This window comes from Euprymna scolopes, chromosome 7 (genome assembly GCF_053919585.1).
Source record: "Euprymna scolopes isolate OS-2025 chromosome 7, ASM5391958v1, whole genome shotgun sequence".
NCBI classification, from domain to species: domain Eukaryota; kingdom Metazoa; phylum Mollusca; class Cephalopoda; order Sepiida; family Sepiolidae; genus Euprymna; species Euprymna scolopes.
The window spans coordinates 124,726,696-124,748,480 of NC_136488.1; the positions used below are offsets into that span (position 1 = coordinate 124,726,696).

Here is a 21,785-nt window from a genome sequence, read left to right on the forward strand (position 1 = left end):
TCCCGTGTACCTAAAACAAAATGGCACGACCAAGAACAAAGTTTCTTTCTAAAAACTTCCTATCTTTGGAGTACAAAACCGTGGGGTCGTTTCACAGCAGAGTACAACATGGTCGTTTTCAAGTCAAATGTCAACAAATTTTTCTAAGTCGTTCACTGAAGTAATCAAATTATGACCAAGCCGTCATTTCGAATCATCTGAACTGACAACCTCATCAATTCTTATCCTCGAGTGGCCTTCAGACTTTGATAAGTAGTGATTCATTAATATTAAAAACAAAGTTAATAACTCACCTCTAATTTATTATGTTGATTGATTTTCAATCTAAAACTATATTAATACTCAACATAAGAACAAATATAAATTACTTAGAGAAAAAAAATCTTCTAATGAAGTGAGAACTTAACACTACAAATCTATAACTTCAGTCATCTGAGAGATGGCATTGCTAAACTGAATACTGGCATAGACTAATGATATGCTTTGTTAGAGTCTGTATTTACTTGCCTTCCAGCGAGGATAGAGTTAGACATCGTCGGTTTTTATGGTGGAGAAAATCCAGCTCCTTACAAAGGAGCACTCTGGAACAAAAATAAAAATTACCTCAGTCTAAAAGGACCTCTCACTCACTGATTAAGGATAGAAAAGATGAAGTGCACTATCAGAACAGATGTCACACTTTGCTCCTAACTAAAAGGCCAGGAAGTCCAGAGCACGTCTTTTATTATGAATGCTGGCAACCTTCATGCGGTTTAAAATAATATTTTTTTAAGTGCGGGACACAGTTTTTGCCATTCAAGTAAGTTTACCCTCCTTCTTTTATTTATTTATTGTTTTCTTTATATTTTGAGGTCAGATTTTTGTGTTTAATAAAATGATGCTAACAACAGTCTGGAAGGATAATCTACGTTGTCAGAGGTCATGTAAATCTTCCATTTGGAGATAATTGGCTTTGACACTAAGAATGTTTTGATCACATAATTGGTCTCCTTGTTTGCGTGATTATTAAAAAAAAATGGGGGACATTTAAAAAATAAGACGCTTTGCCATGGCGGATTTATTGCAAAGAATTTCAAAGATTTGTAATTAAAAACACTGATTTTAATACATTTTTGCAACTGCGTGTCACTATGAAATAAAACTAAAGACAAAACGTAAATTTAGTCTTTTCTCACCAGTTATATCTTCACTTACTAAATAGTATTATAACCTCTGATTATATTTCCTTTTTTTTCTTCTTTTTTTTTTTTTTTTTTTTAAATATAATGGACAGCTTCAATCTTAAATTTTATTACCTTTGTAAAGAGAGAGAGAGAGAGAGAGAGAGAGAGAGAGAGAGAGAGAGACAGACAGACAGACAGACAGAGAGAGAGAGAGAGAGAGAGAGAGAAAAGAATAATAGAAACTGTATAAAATAAAAGCAGAAGGTTAAACAACATAGCATGAGGGTGGGGGGAGATTAATAGACACATAATAAATGATGGGTCACTTGGTGAATTTATTGTAACTTACAACTATTAGAATGATTAAAATGAAAGTTTTTCAAACCTAACTTGATATTCAAATTGAGAAGAAAATTTGAACATGTATTTTATGTGAATAAAATATATCACAAAAAATCTTAGGAAAACAAGCAGTGATTAAATTAGATTCAGTATAATCTATATATCTATAAAAGTGAACGTGTCTGTATCTGTGTGTGTACATTTCCCTATGCAATAACTCAATTTTAAGTCTACAGACTCGAAATTTGATATACAAGGTACTGAGATTTGGGAAAATCTTTTTTAATCCGTTTTTGGCCAGAAATTTGGCTTTTAAGGGGTCGAAATTCAACGATTTGACCTCTGAGGACCCTACCAAACTCCTCTGCCAATTGTGAGTTTAAATACTTTAAATTTTAGATATAGGTTACTTGGACATGGATCTAACTTAATAACTTGATTTGAGCCCAAAACGATAAATGGTAAGGGGTCATAATTGGGGTAAAAGTTAAAAATAAGTGACCTCTGCGGTCTCTACTAAATTACTCAGTCAATTTTTGGTCTAAACATTTGAAATTTTACATAAAGCGTATTCAGACATAGGGCAAGCTTTTTAATCGTTTTGTTTTTTTGCTGAAAATTTGACTGTCAAGGGGTCAAAGTTCCAAATATTTTACCTTTGTGATTTCTAGCAAACTATTAAGCCAATTTTTTGGTCTAAACATTCGAAATTTTACATAATGGGTATTCAGACATGCAGCAAGCTTTTAAATCAGTTTTGGGCGAAAATTCGGCTGTTTACAGAGTTGACCTTTGCAGATGCTACCAAACTCCTCCGCCAATTTTGGGTCTAAACACTTGAAATTTTAGATGTAGGTTACTTGGATATGGGTCAAACATTTTAAGTTAATATGAGCCCAAAAACAATAAATGTTAAAAGGTCAAAATTGAGGTCAAAGAAAAAACAAATTTGACGTCTGCGGTCCCTACCAAGGTAGTTCCTATTTTTTGCAAAGGCACATATTCACATTTTTGAATATATACATATGAACAAAATTATACATATGAACAAAGTTATGAACAGTACATAGGGCCCGAGCAATAAAGTCACAATAAAGCTGGGCGGAACTGCTAGTAATAAATAAATTTATTGATATGAACTCCAGCCTCTATGGAGTAATTTTTTTGTTTGTTTTTAGCCCAAAACTTTGAACCTTGAAATTTTAAAAGACCTGGTTTAGATATACCTTAATTGTTCCAATTCTGACTGTTTTTTTTTTTTCTGGGAAACCACCTTTTGTGATAAATATTTTACTCAAATTAAAATAAATTTGTCATTCATCTCTTTCCGTAGCTTTACACCAACTACAAACATGCAATCAATAGACGATCTACCTGCACGTTTTCTTTTTTGTAGACAACCCATTCATGTTTTTTTTCTTTTTTGTAGATTAGGAGTTAGTTTACCTATGTGTATTTACTTTAGTTGTCTGGATTAGTCATGGGTCATCCATCAATTGATAGTGAAATATTCTCAAAACTTGTGCTATGATGCTTGCTCACTTCTTGAGGCCAGAAGCTTCAATCTAGAGAGGTACAGGTCCTTCTCTAGAAAAGTCTTGATTGTAATAAGCGGTTTCCCAACTTGTTTTGACCTCATTGTAATATTATATTAGACTAGTAGGAGACCTGACATTGCCCGGGATTGAATGATGATCAATAAATATTTCACACTCCTTTATTTTTATTGTTATTGAAATTCGTGAAATCACCTGAGAGGAAGCTCCACATGCCTCTATGCAATAACTTAGTTCAAAATATATGTTATTCTACATTGCAATATAGAGAACCTACTGTTTCTTTTATAAAATTATTTTATATAAACTTCTTTTCAGTTAACGAAAAAAAAAACATATTAAGAAATTTACGTGCAGAGTTTGAACCTACAGCTCACATCATGCAAAAAAAAAAAAAAAAAAAACAAGGAAAAAAAAAACATGTAAATTTTCAAGTCTTACAAAATTCTTTGCAGTTAATGAAAAAAAATTAAGAAATTTATGAACCACGTCATGCAAAAAAAAAAAATAAAATAAAATAAATAAATAAATTAAAAAAACACGCTATCAACAGTAGAATTTTCACGACCCGTTCTATCATTGTTGCTAAGCGACGACATGGAAAAAATGGCTTTATCAATGATGGATAAATTAAAATAACGGTTTTGATTATCGATAATTATCGGAGGTATTCTGAGACAAAACTAAGATCACTCCCAAATTTATATGCTAAAGTTCTGTAAATTTTAAAGAAAATCTATTCAGCAGTTTCGGAGTCTTTAAGGAATGAATTAACACAGAGAGAGACAAAGTTGCATTCATATAATTGTAGAGATGGTGTTTTCTTTTACAAATAAACTATGTTGTATTGTTAAAAATTTTAATTCATTTTAAGATAGTAATCAAATCTCACTTTGCTCCAATTAAAATGAATATCTCTTCTTGAGGAAGTCCTCTGTTCTGATAAGCCTCTGGGGCTGACCTTCACTTAGAATTGAAACGGAACACTTACATCATATCCATTGATAAGGCCACTAGAAAAACAACTGAACCATTCTACTGCTTGAAAAGTATCTTACTCCTAATGCTATCCCCTACCTGTATAAGAATCAAATACATCCTAAAACGGAATATTGTTGACACATCTAGGGAGTTGTGGTTCAGAGCACCCTTTCCTGCCTTGACAGAGTACGAAACTGACTTAGAAATCTATTTGACAATGCCATTTTCTTTTTCTTACAGAAGAGATATTGCTAGTCTATCTCAGCTCTATCATTATTTTCACGGTAGGTACTCAACGCAGCTTCAATCTATGGTTCCCTCCAGTAAAACAGTCACAATAAAAACTCGTCTAGCTACAATCATTATCAATAATTTATCTTTCTTCCTCTGTGTAGCTAAAACTAAATGGAGCTTCCATGAGCAAAGTTTCTTTCTCAGAAGTACCTGTCTGTGGAATAACATACTGTGTGGTAGCTTCCTAGCTGACTACAACAGTTGTTTTAAAGTCCAACATAAACAAATTTTTGTTGAACCATCCATCAAATTCTGCTCGGTTGCAACCATCTTTATAAATCACCACAATATTATCTCGTTCACCTGAAAAACTTATTAACCCTTATTCTCGAGTGGCCTTTGAGCTTTGATAAGTGGAAATTCATTAGGTGAAAAACGAAAAGAAATTCAACTAAAATCATAGAACAGAATCATATTTGATTTAACATGTTTGAATGTGTTGAATAGCTTTAAGAAATTTAACTTTCAAATTAATCAGTCGCTGATCAAGTATCTATCTCTTTTTCAAATCTATTATCACTTCCTCTCGTTTCCCTTGGCATCTCGTGAACTAGAGCTTCTAACTCAACTGTTCTACACATACTCTTTTTTTTTTCTCCCCCATTTATTCAATTTTCACCCCAAATAAGGCACAGTGCCACTTTGAAGTGGGGGGGGGCTACTATCAGGGACATAAGTTGCAGGGATATTATGAAAGGAGATGAGTAGCAAGATGTCTGTTCACATTACATTTTAACTTGTGCATTTCAGTACAGTTGGGAAAGCAGAATCCCGGAAGGGAGTTCCAAAGTCTAGCAGTTCTGGGGAAGAAACTATTGGAGTAGAAGGCTTTCTTACAACTAGGGATCTCTACAGTGTAGGGATGGGATTTAGCTGCTTGTCGGATTTGTCGGGAGTATTTACGTCGAGGGGGTACAAGCGTTTGTAGTTGTCAGAGCATTCACCATTAAAATACTGGTACTCATGCAGAGAGTGATCCAGACATAACTCAGTGCCCGCCCGACTTTCTCCGGAACATGACGTCAACAGCCGGAATAAGCCAAGTGTCGCCAAGGAAATTAAGCAGAGTGTCGCCGATGAAAGCATAACAAGAAAAGAAAACCTACCTTAAATTTTAAGTTATATTTTTAAATAAATAATGTTAAAGGTTTTTTGCTCAAGAAAAGGTTCAAAGCTAAGTCAAATAAATACTTTCAAGGAATTTATTTTGTAAAGTTTTTTTTTTTTTCAAGGAAAAACCTGAAAACTAGAAAAGTTGAAACAAAGCTGGGTGGGATATTTTTTTTTTCATATTAAAACAGATATTGTTGTGGTTTCCTCAGACCGTTGTTTTATTAATGGTGTGTGTGCGTAGATCGTGTTCTGCATTCGCACTGGAGGTCTTTCAGTGTTGCTCACTCGAACACCAACAAGCAGATGATTTTAATTATGATGGCAATTGTCAGCCTAGACTTGGCAAAAAAAAGTTACCAGTCCAGATGATGTAAATTTGGTAGCCTGACACCTCCAGGCATAGCCATCGCTTACTTTTTCTTTTATAATAAGATTGCACCTGTGTCCACATGAAGCACACGTTTTCATTCATGCCAGTAATTTTATTTCTTGACAAAAGTCGAGAACTCCGGCTGGTGTTTTCAGCTGCTCACTTAAGGCTGTAAACTTCATGTTTTTTTTTTCTGATGTGAAAGTACAAAATAGTGTGCTTTTTTTTGCTTTTCTTTTTTTTTACTAATTTGTTTTCTTTTCTTCCTCTTCCAAATTGTCGTCTGCTGCTTTGAATTTTCAAATTGTGTGAACGCGCGTCGTGTTGAAAACCATCATGCTACATTGTCATTGGTTCAACTTTATGTTACGTCAGACAGCTTAATTTCCTCAGCGACGCTCGGCTTACTCTGGCTGTTGATGTCATGTTCCGAGGAAAGCCGGGCATGCGCTGAGTTACATCTGGATCACACTCTGCATCTGCATGAGTACTTAACAGACAGAGGGATGCAACATTTCGTCGATGGGACAGAGGTTGAAGCTTAGATGACAGTTCAGGATCTATCAGGTTGGCGATTCTCTTTTGAACCCAGTCCAGGAGGGAGAGACTAAAAGCAGGTGCACCAGCCCAAATATGACAACAGTACTCCATACATGGGTGAATGGTGGCCTTATAGAGGTACAGGATAATGCCAGGTGTAAGTAGCTTTCTAGTACTGTAGAGAGAGTGCATCAGCCTTGGCAATGCTCTCAATATATCTGTTCCAGCTCATGTTCTCTGAATATTAGGCCGAGGAGTTTAAAGGAAGTACTTTCAGGTAATGTGTTTTTGGCCATTGCTATTGGTGATAGAGAAGGTTTCTTGTAATTATTGAAGGAAACAAGCATACAAATCTCCCTATACTATTCAGATTTAATCTTCTGAGATCATCAAACCTAAGCCTGTCTTTAAGAGTCACATTATACATTCATCATATTCTCATAATTTCTTTCCATACGTTCTCAACCAAGTTTTACTTTCATATTTTACACTGTGCACACGTCTGATAGACTCTTTCCTTGGTTAAAAGTGGTAATGCTCTATTAATTAACAATGGTAGAAGTTCCCTGAACGTAATCTATAATTCCTAAATCTTGCTATCGCACTACCACCTGCTCCAATGGTATCACCAAAGTAAGAAAACTTCCCAACAACAGTTTCCCTATTCCAATAAAATTTGCTATTCTTTCAATGTTCTAATAAAACTTCAGTTATCAAGTAGGATTTGTCAGTTCATTCAGTCTTTTGCTTACAGCTCACCTGGAACAGTGTTCGTAAGAGACAACGGTTACCATGGCTCCATGAGAAACTTTGATTGTTCCTATGGTACACAGCATACACTGGTTCTATCTTCAAATAGTCATCACCAACTCTAAACCCATTATATCCATGAGATATCAGGCCTGTTCATTCAAGGATAGGTTGTACAATGCAAACTTAATGGGGAAGAGTTATAGTGTTACAGCGAAAACCTGATTGCAAGAGATATCGGAGTTATACAAGAATGAAGATAGTGATTGACACAGGAAGTCCAGCTTCAAGTCAATGACCAAATTGGCTTGCTCGTTGGTTGAGGTAAATAGCACTAATCAAAGTGATGCTGAGTGACCTTGTCTTGTATATAAAATGGTGCAGAGCATGAATTTATCAGGAAGTGAACAGTTGTGGAATTAGAGATATGACTTAGTTTGGAGACATGCTGCATTTGCCCCCACCACTTCAATACAAATTATTTTTCTAAAAGCCTGGAAAAGAAAATTCTATCGTTTGTCCATGAATTAGTGAGTTGCAAAATCAAAGTTGAAAACCCCCAAGTCACATCCAGAGCAAAAGATAATTAATACTCTATCTATGAAAGTCTTGGAGTTCCTGTACATACTAGTTTTGAATTAAAATACATATTAACTTTAAACAAAAACCAAGAATATTGTGCTTTGAATACCCAAAGTGTTTAATTTAGCATTTATTTATTTTTTTTCTACAGTTACCATTCTTCACTTTATTAGTGACTGCATTTCCTGATTAAAAAAAACATAATACGGGAGGATGTACTGTCCAGTCGATGAAGACGTTTCGATCCCCTGAATACTGATAAAAAGTCAGCAATGCCACAGCAACAGAGATAATCAACCTACGACACAAGAGAAGCATACCAGTATGAAAGCAATAGTAATCGGTTGAGTCACAAAATACTTTTTTTCCTACTCTTGCACAGATTGGTCAGAATCCCTTTCACTGACTTTATTTGGACAATGAGAGTAAGAAAAAAATTAACTTCAATTGCAACACATCTTTGTTTCCAATCTCTCAATTAACCATATGGCCCAATGCTTTGTACAATTATCAGCATCATCATAGGTTTGAAAAAAAAAAAAAAAATCAGCCGTCACTGCTCAGTGGGAAAACAAAAAACTCACTTGATTCAATCCCAAATGCTGATTGAAATTTCTGTCTGATGACTTATTTTTTTTTTGTAATACTAGCTTATGACTGTCAATTATCTACGGTAAAATGTGTTTCGGCATTACTCTGAAACGACTTACTTTTACAAGTTAGATTATTATTATTTTTTTTTTTTTTACTATAGAGTTACCGCTTATCAAGACCTCGAGCTTGATCAAGAATAAGGATTAAGGAGTGCCAGGTGAGACAGCACTAAAGATCAGTGATAGTGGAAATTGAATAGAATGAATTATTCAAATGAACAACTCATCAAGAAAATGTTTACATTGGACTTGAAAACGATTATGTTATAGTTAGCTTGGAAGCAACTCCATGGTATTGTGTTCCACGGATGTCATAGAACTTTTGTTTATTTATAAGCAGTAATGGAGAGTAATGGAAAGCAAGTGTTTGCTGTGAATGTTTTACAGATAGGACGGGATCATAGAGTGAAGCTCAGTGGAACACCTACCATGAAAATAATGATAGAGCAGATCTCTGCCCACAGCATCTCTTCTGCGAGAAAGAGGTGGCAGGGAGGAGAAAACATCATCCACTAGATTTTGAAATCAGTTTTGTACCCTGTCCAGCTAGGAAAGGATGATCTAAGCAGCTCCTCCCCAGATGTGGCAACAATACTCCATAAGTACATGCAAATCAGTGAATGAACACTCACTATGCTCGTAAAATACAACATGCCCTTTTGGAAGTTTCAACAACAGCAAGGGAAAAGTATGAAATAATAGTATCTAACCCAGAGTGACACCCTCCTCTTCTCATTTAAGTATTATGAATTTTGTCGAAAATTCCACGAAACCATATTGTAGTTGTCAATAGTAACCAATTTTCTAATCCAAAAGATTCTAAATTTTTTTGCGTACTGATGTAGCACACTTCATGTAACTTAAAAAAAAAAAAGTAATATGTAATCAAATCATTTCTCTCCGATAGGCTCATAAGAGTAGTGGTAGATGGACAAAAATCGGAGGCCTGCAATATAAATGCTGGAGTCCCTCAGGGGCCAATCCTGGGCCCAACTCTCTTCCTGATCTACATCAATGACCTCCCTAAACACATACTTAAATCATTCGTTGACATCTATGCTGATGACACAACCATCTACTGCAACACATCAAAGGCTGTAAATGACAAAGTTCTCTCTGATTCTCTCTCCTCTGATCTCGAGCGCGTGGTTCAGGGGGGGGGGGAAGATGTGGCTGGTTTCCTTTAATGCATCCAAAACCAAACTCCTATCCTTGCATCATCAACGCTCTGATCCCCAGCTGGCATCAATTGTGATGGATGGCTCTCGTCTGGGTGAGGCTCAGTGTTTTGACAAGCTTCTGGGTTTGACCTTTACTCCTGATCTGAAATGGAACACGTACATTAAGTCTGTTGCCAAGGTCGCTGGAAAGATGGTGGGATCCTTCTACCGCTCCAGAAGATATCTCACTACTGATGCAATTCTCTATCTATATAAAAGCCAAGTACGTCCAAGGATGGAATACTGTTGCCATATCTGGGCAGGAGCTGCTAAAAACAGCCTATCCTGCCTTGACAGAGTACAAAATAGACTTCTTGGTTTAGTGGGGGATGCCCTTTTCTCTACCCTGCAACCTCTCTCCCACAGAAGAGACGTTGCGAGCCTGTCCTTGTTTTATCGTTATTTCCATGGCAGATGCTCGTCTGAACTCCAATCTCTGGTCATTTTGGATCCTGTATCTTTTTTTTTTTTTTTAAATTATATTTTCACCCCAAACAAGGTGTATTGCCACTTTGGTGTAGGGGGCTACTATCAGGGGCAGCAACTACTGGGGCACTATGTTAGGATTTGGGTAGCAAGATGTCGGTTCACGTTGCACTTGAACTTCTGCATGTCAGTATAGTTAGGGAAGCAGGAACTTGGAATGGAATTCCAGAGTCTAGCGGTTCTGGGGAAGAAACTACTGGAGTAGAAAGATCTTTTACATCTAGGGATCTCTACTGTGTGGGGGTGGGATTTAGCTGCCTGTCGGGTTTGTCGAGGGTGTCTACGTCGTGGGGGCACAAGTGTCTGCAGTTCGTCAGAGCATTCACCATTAAAATACTTGTAGAACAGGCAGAGGGATGCAACATTTCGTTGATGGGACAGAGGCTGAAGCTTAGATGCCAGTTCATTACACTGGAAACTTTTATGATTAGGTCGTCCACAATTATAGCAAATAATTTTGTACTTTTCTTAGAAGAAAAATTGTTTTTGGCAAAGTTGTGGTTTTTATTTTCTTTTGGCATGGGAAAATAAGCACAAATTTTTTCCGATTCCGATACTCCCAAAAGTTCTGATTTCTGATTAATCATCCCAACACTAGTTGACAACCATGTGCTGTTGTCGAGAGAGTGACTCACTCCTTCCCGAACCCCAGAACCGAATCCTGATTATAACCCTAGACACAACGTAATATTAAGAAAATAAAATAAATATTTTACTTGTTTGAAATTTAAATATATTTCGAAGCCAAACTCCATCCTCAGCATGTTGTTTTCTTTCTTTCTCTTCTTTCTTGCCATGTTATAAAGTTGGAGAAAGAAAAGTCTGTTTGTAAAGAGGCATGCGTTGTATCTTAGCTGTTTTATTTTGAAATGTTGGAACTGTGCGTTGGCAATGCGAGATTAATGTCAAGGGTGTGAGTTCCATATAGAAACGTTGATTTAATTTGAATAAAATAAAATACGCATCAATTGCGCTTGAAAGCCAAATCACAACATAATATTAAGAAAATAAAAAAAATATTTTACTTGTTTGAAATTTATAATTTAAATATATTTCGGCGCCAAACTCCATCCTCAGTATGTTGTTTTCTTTCTTTATTTTCTTCTTTCTCGTCATGTTGTAAAGTTGGAGAACGAAAAAAAAAAAAAAAAGAAGAAACAGAACAACATACTGCGGATGGAGTTTGGCTCCAAAATATATTTAAATTATAAATTTCAAACAAGTAAAATTTTTATTTTTTTTATTATGTTGTGATTTGGCTTTCAAGCACATATTTTATTCAAATTAAATCAACGTTTCTATAATAGAACTCACACCCTTGACCATATTTATTGTGTAGTTTTCTTGATTTCCAAAACAACAGAATGTTTTTTATTTATTTTAATTTATTTATTTTGCAGAGTGGGGGGGGGGCTACAAATGAAAGAGCAAGTTTGATAAATTGGAAATATGCATAGTTACAAAATTAAGGTGAAGAACTAGTGGAGAGTGATGTTGGCAAAATAGAAAATGACTGACATATTCATCAATGATTACCTAGATCACATTCTTAGATCATTTGTAGATATTTATGCAGACGACACTACCATCTATGGTAACACTACAAGGGTTGGAAATGACCAATGTCTGTTTTTCTCTCTTCTGATATTGATCATGTGGTGCAATAAGGAAAACGGTGGCTGGTTAATTTTAATGCATCTAAAACCAAGCTTTTATCTTTCCATCATCAATGCCCTGACCTCCATCTGGTTCAAATTGAAATGAATGGCTCTATTCTTGAGGAAGCACCATGTTTTTATGACATTCTGGGTCTGACCTTCACCCTTGATCTGAAATGAAGGCCTTACATCAAATCCATTGCCAAGGTCGTCGGAAAAATGGTTAAATCATTCTACCACTCCAATAGATATCTCACTGCCAATGCAATGCTCTATCTGTATAAGAACATCCTAATTTGGGCAAGAACTGCTTGGAAACCTATCCTGCTTTGACAGAGTTCAAAACTGACTTTGAAACCTGGTAGCTGATGCCCTTTTCTCGTCCCTACAACCTCTTTCTCACTGAAGAGACGTTGCTTGCCTGTCTTTGCTTTGTTAATTTGCTGCTTATGCACTTATGTTACCATGTTATTTTTAAACAACAGTATTTTCAAGTTAAATTCAAGTTTTACAATATCTTTTTATTAAATTGTTAGGTGAAAGTACAGAATAATTACAAAACACCCTTCCCCATATTAAGAATAGCTTTGTAAATAATAACATTAACATGAGTTCATAAGTACCGTAATTTTCATGACAAGTGCTTGCTCGTCTGAGCTCCAATCTATGCCAGCTCCTTGCTAAACTTTCACAAAAAACATTTGTCTAGCTACAACTACTATCAACGATTCCCCCCCACTCTCTATCTGTGCTTAAATCTAAACGTGAATTTCATGAAGAAAGTTTCTTTCCCAGAGCTGCCCGGATGACTACCATATGGTCGTTTTCAAGTCCAACGTAAACAAGTTATTGCTAATCGGTCCCCTTAAATAATCAAATTATATCAAATTCCCACTACTAACAATTGTGTCCCAATGGCTACCATACACTCATTAACCTTTATCCTCGAGTGGCCTTAGGACCTTAATCAATAGGGACTCGTAAAAAAAGTTTATCCAAAGTAAAGAAGGGAGAGGATTGAATTTTCTGATACTTATGGATTGTACGACACGCGATTTCCACAAAGTTGGCTTGGGCTAGCTGACGGAAATAACCGAAAAAGACCGACCGAGCGTTCCTCAGTTTTTTAAAATGCAACGAAAAACAAACAAACAGACATTTATCTAATTCCCAGACCCTAAACTCTTACTCTAACATGCGCGATAAAAATTAATTTTTTATTTCTTTCAATTTATGAAAAAGTCGCCTGCTTAGATTCCTATTAGCTAAAAACTGGCAGCACAGAGTGACTTCGTGGAATTAGCGGGCCGTAAGCACTAATTTTCCAAATATTTGTCGCCACATTCTATCGTCTGCATATTTCGTCATTTGTCGTAGAAACTCGAGAATCCTCGTCACGTTCTTAAATGTTTCGTCTACATTTGAACTAAAACAGCTTCTTTAAAATGTGATTATTTTACAAATGGTTAAATGAGCTGGTAAAACAGTTTAGGTTTGGACCCCCCCCCCCAAGAAAAGGTGCTTAGTGCACTTATCGATCCGCGCTATTTTTTAAAAATAGTATTTAAGTTTAAGTAAAGCTTTACGATGTCCGTTTTTAATAAATTGTTAGGTGAAAGTAAAGAATAGGTACACAACACCTTCCTGTCCCCATGTTAAGACTGGCTTTCAAAATAATAACGCAATTATTTCAGAACGGATCAAAAAGTGCATGATGAGTACAAACAACAAAAAAACTGTTGCATTTAAAATTTAAACCAACACACAATGTACTTTTCAAAAGTTTACTATGTCAAAATTCAAAAGAATTTAAAAATAATATGAGAAAATTTAGAGAGATTTTTATTTTTAAATCAAAATATTCGTGGAATACTAAAAGGAAAAAAAAGATACCCCGTTTAGTTTCACTTTTATTTTTGAAAGTTTTCTCTTGTCTAAAATTAAAATTTAATAAAAAGAGATGTATCAGTAACTACTTAATGCTTTAGATATAATAAAAACAAACAGTTAATCTTATTGAAAATACAGGGGAAAAAAACAATATCATTGCACGTTTCATAAGAAAAATAAACAATGTCATTCAACAAAACTACGATACAGAAATGAAAATGATATTGTTGCAATAAGGACGCCATTTTTATACAATATATACTTATCCATAGACATAATAAAAAGTGAAATAATTTTTACCTGTAAAACTGACTAAAAATTAAACTGGTTAATGCATCAAAATCCAAGAGAAACCACTTTCAGTCAACAGACGTCTGCTTTAAACCGCCATTTATAAAAGCTAACTACTTATTCTCAGCAGAAAAAAAAATGCACATTTTATTATAAAAATTCATAAACAAGAAGTAAAATAGAAAATCAAGATTAAAAATTGTTTAAATTTTAGAAGCTATTTACAAGAGTAGACATATGTATAAAATAAATAATTTTATATTAATTTTTTTTTAATAATAAAAAAAATCATCGCTCGAATACGAAAGTTATGTTGAGAAAAGAAGAATAGCTTTACATTACCTGACAACCACGGTGCCTTGCCGATATTTATAAACACCTAAAAAAAAAAAAATACTACAGACATTTTTCACAAAACACTTTTAAATACTCCTTGTATTTTTTACAAATATTTACATCTAATTATTGGCGTGAGTTTTAGTTTTTCCGCCTCCAATGGCTGGTAATCGCCGGCCGGCACCAGCAACACCTTCTTCGAGTAAATCGTCCATCAAGATATCAAGACACGTAAAAATCAAGAAGGTACGTTTCTAATTAAACGAAGGTATTGATTCTGAATAAATATAATTTTTTCGTTATAACACGTGTAAACACTATGCAAAAGCTAGTCGTGTCGGCGAAAGATTTTATGCGAAAAAGTGTTTACATTTTTTTGGTGAGGATATCCGGTCCGCGGCGGTCCCGTACTGAATATTCAAAACGTGGTCGTCCAGCTGTATACTGACGTGTATACTGTATATTCTGTCTATCTATAAACCCGAGACAAACTCGTCATAAAAAATTAGATCGGAACGAATTTAACCAAATCAACTATTTATAATCCTCATTTTATTCATTCATGTGTGGCTAAATGTCCATCCAGGACATGCATGTCGTAAACACAGCAGTAACAGCAGTCATTAATTAAACTTTACTCGTATTTTGAAAAAAATGAGGGGGTAAATCTGGTTCATGTGAATTCACCCAAAACAAGGCGTATTGATTGCCACTTAGATGTAAGAAGCTACTATTTGGGTTGGGTCATGTCTAACAGGGGGATCGTGTGGGTGTGTGAGGGGGGATAGCATGACGTGTCTTCACATTTCATTTAAACTTCTACACGTCAGTACAGTCAGGGAAGCAAGAAACAGCGAGGGAATTCCAAAATCTAACAGTCCGAGAGAAGAAAAATAGAATTCTTTCCGGCATCTATTAACATTAACACTGAAGGGGTGGGATTTTGCTGCTTGTTGGTTTAGTGGAGAAAATCTTTACCCAAGTTTTAACGTCTATATAAACTTATTATACTTACAAAACTGTCGTCCCGACATTTAAGTGCGGTCAAGACCTTCTAGTATGTTGTGGCTGACCGCCGCCATTAAATTTAAGACAGAATTTATAGAATAAAATCTGTTATCGACATTGAAACTTTGCTAGTTAGGTAGAGAATTTGTCGGACCTCTCGGTGGCCGTGCCTGAACGAGCTTTCTTTCCTCCCGCCGTAAAATTAATTCCTTTTCACGTTTTCTTATTTTATTTTATTTATTTATTTTTTAACAGACTTAACTTTTCAGCAAGAATTTTTTTTTTTTTTTTTTTTTTTTAAGTTTATTGAATGACTTTTAATATGGGGGATCACCTTTAAATTATAACGTTCTATTAAATTGATACCCAACTTTTCGGTCAATCAGCAAAACTTTCCTCGTTAAGCTATTTTAGTGGTGCAAAAGAAACATTATCATTTCAAAGTGATACCTCACGTTAAAAGTCATTGAATAAACTTTGAACAATTTTTTTTCTCCTCCTAATATTCAAGTTATATCTGTTATCGACGATAATAATTTTACGGCTAGGGGGAAAGCTCGTTCAGGTCCGCGAGAGTTTTATTCTGGATTAAAAACAAACAAAAACAACAGAAAAAAAAAAAAGAACCTTTTTGTATTCGCAGTTAAAAAAAAAAATGTCTGACATTTTTGGATTGATACAATCTTGTGATTTTTCGGCAGAACTAGCAGAGAGTCCTGACGTTGGCCGTGATTGAATCAGGATCAACGAATATTTTATACTTCCAATATTTTGTCATCGAAATGGATGAAATCGCCCATTTTTAAATCAAATTGAGTGATCGTCTGCTCTAGTCGGGAACCCAGCGTGGTGCAAGCTTCACATGCCTCCCCGCAGTGACGTTGTCCACAAGTCACTGTAGAGAATGTAATGTTTATTTTATAAAATTATTTTTTGTAATGGCTTGAATTAAAGTTCAAAATGCAAATGTCAAGTATCTTGGTTTGATTTTGCTTTAAACAGAAATATTCATTTACCTATCTTATCAAAGAATCTACTGTTGATTTTATACGACGGACCGGGCCCTTCTGCTTGTGCAGTAAAAAAAAACTTCTCAAGTCCACTTGTTATCTTAGGTTGTATAAGGATCCTAACTTGAATCAAAATTGGAGTTCTTTCTTTAATAGAATTTTTTCGATACTCATCAAAGGCATTCTGATACAGAACATATCTAAGAACACTATCAGATACATAAAGTAAATTTCCGCTAAATTTCATAAAAATCGGCCGAGCCGTTTTAGAGTTCATAGGGAATGAATTCACACACACACAGTGCGTTTTATATTTAAGTAGACATTAGGTCAGTTTTTGATGTGAGAAAAATCCAGATAAAAAAAGAAAAAAAAAAAACGCTAATTGAGACAAAAAAATTAAAATTGCCTCAGTCTCAAAGGATTTCTTTGTAGGGTGTGGCCATTTCTGAACATAAGAGCGTTCAGACTGATAACACAAAAATACTTCAATCTAGAAAAATTTCACATAACCGAGAACAAAACAGATACTACTCTAATCTTAGCCTGATAAAAATGTATAATCTTACTTTCCAAAAGTAACTTTTGTAATTGTTTTGTTTTTCATTTGATAACGCAGAAAAAACGCTGCGTCATCATTTTTTTTTATTTGGGTCGATCTACTATTAGAGGCTATTTTTAGACTGTTAAGCGAAACTGGTTATTTAAATGAACCCTACTCAACAATTAAACAGTGTGACCCCCCCCCCCCGCAAAACTAAACTTGTATTGTTAACTATACATAGTTTAAGCCAGTTAATGTTTTGGTAAACACCGTAAATGCACACATTGTTTTCTCGTTTAGTTTTAAAGTAGCGTTCCTTAAAAAAGAAGAAACGGGTGAGAAAAACAAACAACATAAAATAATTAGTTCTTCTTCATTATTGTATTGAAATTCGAAAAATGGGTGCTTGTTTAGTTTAATAAAGACATTAAAAAAATGAAAATATTGAAAAAAAAAAAAAAAGTCAATGTGCACTGGTTGTCCAACCTCCAAAGGGTGTTTATTTCGAAAGCCGTTCTTAACCTGGGGAGGTTGGGAGTGTTTATTTCTTAAGACATTTTCTTATTTTTGACCTCCCCGGTAATCAACTTCTTAAAAGTCAATTTGACGTGTTAAAGGGAAGGTATGGTGAAAGATTCCCCTCTCACTAACTGAAAATGAATATAATTGCCTAATCTGTTTTGGCTATCAAATTGGAACATATAAACAATATTTATGGACAGAAAAAAATCTATTATAAAAAAATAAAACAATATATATTCCAAATGAACTTGCCAGATAGAATCGGCATATTTTTCCACGAGAAAACCATTTACACAATAAAACAATGAAATAAAGATAAAAATTAAAAACTGAAATAAATATAATATTAGGACTTGCATCTAGAAAAGAAATATTACAAATTCATAACTTAACTGCTTTATCGTTATTTTCATAGCAAGTTCTCGACTGAGCTCCAATCGATGGTCCCCCATCGCCAAACTTTCACAAGAAACACTCGTGTAGCAGAAAACACTATCACTAATTTTCCCCACTCTTTATTTGTGCCTAAACCTAAATGTAGATTTCATGAGCAAAGCTTCTTTCTTAGAACTGCACGCCTATGGAATTGTCTTCCGTTTTCCTGCTTTCCAGCTGACTACAATATGGTTGTGTTCAAGTCTAACATAAACAAGTTTTTGATGAGCTGTTCCATATACGTTAACAAATTTACCGAATTTCTATTACTAACGATTACTATATTGTCCAATTTCTACTGTACACGCTTTAACCCTTATCCTCGAGTGGCCTCTTGGCCTTGATAAGTGGTGATGCCTATGTTAAAAAACAAAAAAATTCTTACAGGTAAGTCCTCCGGTGGTCCCCAACTCTCCCAGTGCACTTTCACCCAAAAACAACAACAAAAAAAAAAAACTGTACGTACTCGTTATGGAATTAAGTTTGCATTAAAAAATTCACTTAATTTGATCAAGCAGTTTTTTTATTTTACAGAGGAAAATAAAATTTTAATGAGATCGATCGTTTCGCGGCCATCTTGTATGTTTCACGGCCGAGGAGGAGGATGCCTTTAAACAAAGGATTAAAAAAGGACAGTGAAAAAAATTTAAATATTTATCTAGGTATTTTTTCTGCCCATGTATCAAAATAATCTCGTCAAATTTTGACAAACTTTATGCGGTGATGATGGAGTTATCTCCCTTGGCCCCCACCTCCTTGTCAGCCAAATAAGCATGGCCTAGATATAATCGATCTCATTAAAATTTGATTTTTTTCCTGTAAAAGACTGTGATCAAATTTAGTGAAAAAAATTTTATGAGAACTTTATTCCTAATAATGGGTACGTACAATATATATTTTTTTCAATATTTTCATTTTTTTTTTTTTTTTTTTTTTTTTTTATCTTGATTAAACTAAACAAGTACTGGATCAGGAAATTAACTAATTTTAATGAAATTTTTAGTATTTATCAAATAATGATCACGGAATATAATGAACCCATTATTGTCATTAAAATTTTGGGGGTGTATTACTATACACAGATTCGAAAAAGTTGTCAAGAAACAAATATATAACTAATAAATGTTATCAAAGGCAAAATAAGTTACTTTTCTACCAAACTGGATATGTTTTTAGTGTTAATGTAATATGTTTAGTCAGCTCAAAAACATACAGTGTTTATCGATGTATTGGAAAATTAAAAATGGCGCCCGGCTCTCTTTGACATGGTAAGTTTAGGAAAAGGAGTTAAAAATTAAAAAAAACTATGCAAAATACTGTTAGAAACTCACTCAATATATGTTACCGTGACATGGGCTGACATATTCAGTGGGGTTTTAACAGTATTTGTCTAGTTTTTTTTTTATTTTTAACTCCTTTTTCTAAACTTACTGTGTCAAAGAGAGAGTCGGGCACCATTTTAAATTTTTCAATACATTGGTCAACACTGTATGTTTTTCGAGTAGAATAAACATGTTACATTAAATAAAAACATTAAAAACCTCCGGTTAGGTAGAAAAGTAACTTATCTTGTCTTTGATAACATTTGTTTGTTATATATTTGTTTTTTGACAACTTTTTCGAATCTATGTAATACAAACCTATAATCTGTAGTAATCTATAGTAATACACCCCCAAAATTTTAGTGGAAATGTATTATTTTGTTTAAACAAAAAGCATCTTTACTAAAGTTATGGTTTTAAGTAGTAAAAAAGCATTGTAGATTGTAACAATTAAAAAAAAAAAAATTTTCAGGAACATTACGAAAAAAGCCCCTAAAGTCTGTATTAATGAATTATTGTTTATTTAATATTTTCACATAAAAAAATTATAATTGCAAAAAATATAAATTTTTTTTTTTTAATTACATGTTTCTCATAATTTTTATATGGAAGATTCTAATATTTTCCTTGCTGGAATGAATGTGAAACTGTCAGTGTAACATAATTTTTATATAATATTGAAAAAAAAAAAAAAATTCATTAAAAAGCAGAAACATAGAAAAATAATTAAATTAAAACAATGGTAAAAATTATACAAACGTTCATAATAGGAATGTATGGATGCACGGCTGGGGGGGGGGAACCAGCACTCCCTACCTCCTTTTAACTACCTGACGTCATTTTCAGACAGCCTTTTGACTTTCTGACATTTTGAGCTTTTGTAGAATCTACATTTGGACAATTTTTCGTTTGTTGCGATTAGGCAAAGCCAGAATCTCTCGCTTTTGGGAACTAATTAAGCTTTTTTTTTTTCCTTTTTTTTTTATACGATGTACAAGGTATTTTTTTATTTAATTCACTATCTTAGAACTTTACTAATTATCTTTAAAATAGAACCAGAAAACTAATATTTATCTTTCAAAGGATTTTTGTGATGAATTTATTTAACTTCAAAATTTTGCTGAATTTGTCGGCTTCTGAAAGTCGCTGTGAAAACGTTTTTCATTAGAAGTTTTTTTTTTTTTTTTTTTTTTTTTTTTTTTTTTTACGTGTACAAATAATTTTTCCTTTTCTTTTTGGAAATTAACTTAAGGCTTTAATCTTTCAAATACAATCAAAAAGTAGTCAGAATCCTACGAAAAAATTATGATAAACCATTTAAAAACTATGTCCCCCTATTTTTTTTTCCCCACCATTTTTGCCCATATCTAAGTGAAACCAATGGTATATCTACTGACTTGTCATGTCACAGTAATAAAAAAACATATCCAAAAATTATGCAAAATGATTAGGCAGAAAATTATTAATGAAAAGAGTTTCTCAAAGACAATTAGTGAAGATTAAGTTTTGCTAAATCAGCCAAAGAAAAGATTTACCTCCCTTTTGTTACAATTAGAACTCTCTGTTATTTATTTTTTTTACAACGCTCAGTTTTCACTAATTGTCTTAGAAAACTATTTTCATTAATAATTATCATTTTTTGTAATTTTTAAATATTTTCATTACTGTGACATGACGATTCAGTAGATATCATTGTTTTCACTTGAAATTCAATATTTAAATTTTTGAATTTCGCTACAATAACGAAGAACTAGATAATTAAAATAGTTTACAATTTTGGTTTTAATTTTAAATCTTATTAGCTTAAAGCTAAAAAAAGTATACTTTTTAATTAATTTAAAGAGAAAAAAAAACTTAAAGCATTCTCATTTTTTCTTCATTTACTTCTGAAAAGTGAAATCAACAATTTTTACTTTGTTAAAAAATACGTTTTATTTTTTTTTACAATAGCTAACAACAAAAAGGGGGTAAAAAAATGTGTTACCAAAGGCAAGCTAAGTCACTCTTCTACCTACCTGGATAAGTTTATTGTGTTTTAAGTCATTTTAAAGCGTTTACTTGCCTTGAAACAAAAGTAGTTTCAAGTTTGAATTGATAAAACAAAAATGGTTTCATTAGAACCACTTGGACCCTTGATAATCGCTCAAAATCGAAGATTAAACAAAATATTGGTAAAGCAGTACATTTTCGCATGGTTGGTGACATTTATTGGATGGCGTTCTGCTGTATTTTGTTTAATTTTCTATTGTTGTCTCTCTCTTTCTCTCTCTCTCTCTATATATATATATAGATATAGTTTTTCACCCCCTTTCTTGTTTTGTTGGCTATTGCTAAAAATCCACAACAAATGACTTCAGATATTTACTTTGAAATCTTATAATCTAATGCTGACATATAAAAATATTACTTATTAAATAATTACTTATTAAATAATGACATAAAAATATTACTTATTAAATATTACTTATTTATTAATGACATATAAAAATATTACTTATTAAATATTACTTATTAAATAATGACATAAAAATATTACTTATTAAATAATTACTTATTAAATAAGATTTAAACCATATTCTCGCATTTTATACTTCATTTACTTTTAAAAAGTGAAAGTAACCATTTTTAGTTTAAGAAAGGCATCTAAAATCTTTTAAAATTAAAGTATCTCCTCGTGAATTATTTAAATTATAATTTTATAAAATTCAATAATCGATTA

At 33.4% G+C, this 21,785-nt stretch overlaps 2 protein-coding genes across 7 annotated transcripts in view; one reads left to right on the forward strand and one right to left on the reverse strand.

The window, feature by feature from the left end:
- LOC145279928 (85/88 kDa calcium-independent phospholipase A2-like) overlaps positions 1–21,785 on the reverse strand; it is a 421,383-nt gene that overhangs the window by 370,231 nt on the left and 29,367 nt on the right. For 3 of the 6 annotated variants that reach the window (XR_013868488.1, XM_080131502.1, XM_080131498.1), the window contains exon 1: positions 13,899–14,220. The exons of 2 other annotated variants lie outside the window; for them this stretch is intronic. The gene's annotated coding sequence lies outside the window, so the exon portion shown is untranslated. One more of the 6 variants, XM_080131501.1, reaches the window with a different exon arrangement.
- The window catches only part of LOC145279929 (transcription factor MafK-like), a 208,054-nt gene continuing 200,602 nt past the window's right edge, over positions 14,334–21,785 (forward strand). The window contains exon 1 of the mRNA XM_080131503.1: positions 14,334–14,471. Within this exon, the coding sequence (XP_079987629.1) occupies positions 14,385–14,471 (87 nt within the window). The 5' untranslated portion in view covers positions 14,334–14,384. The remainder of the gene's footprint in view (positions 14,472–21,785) is intronic.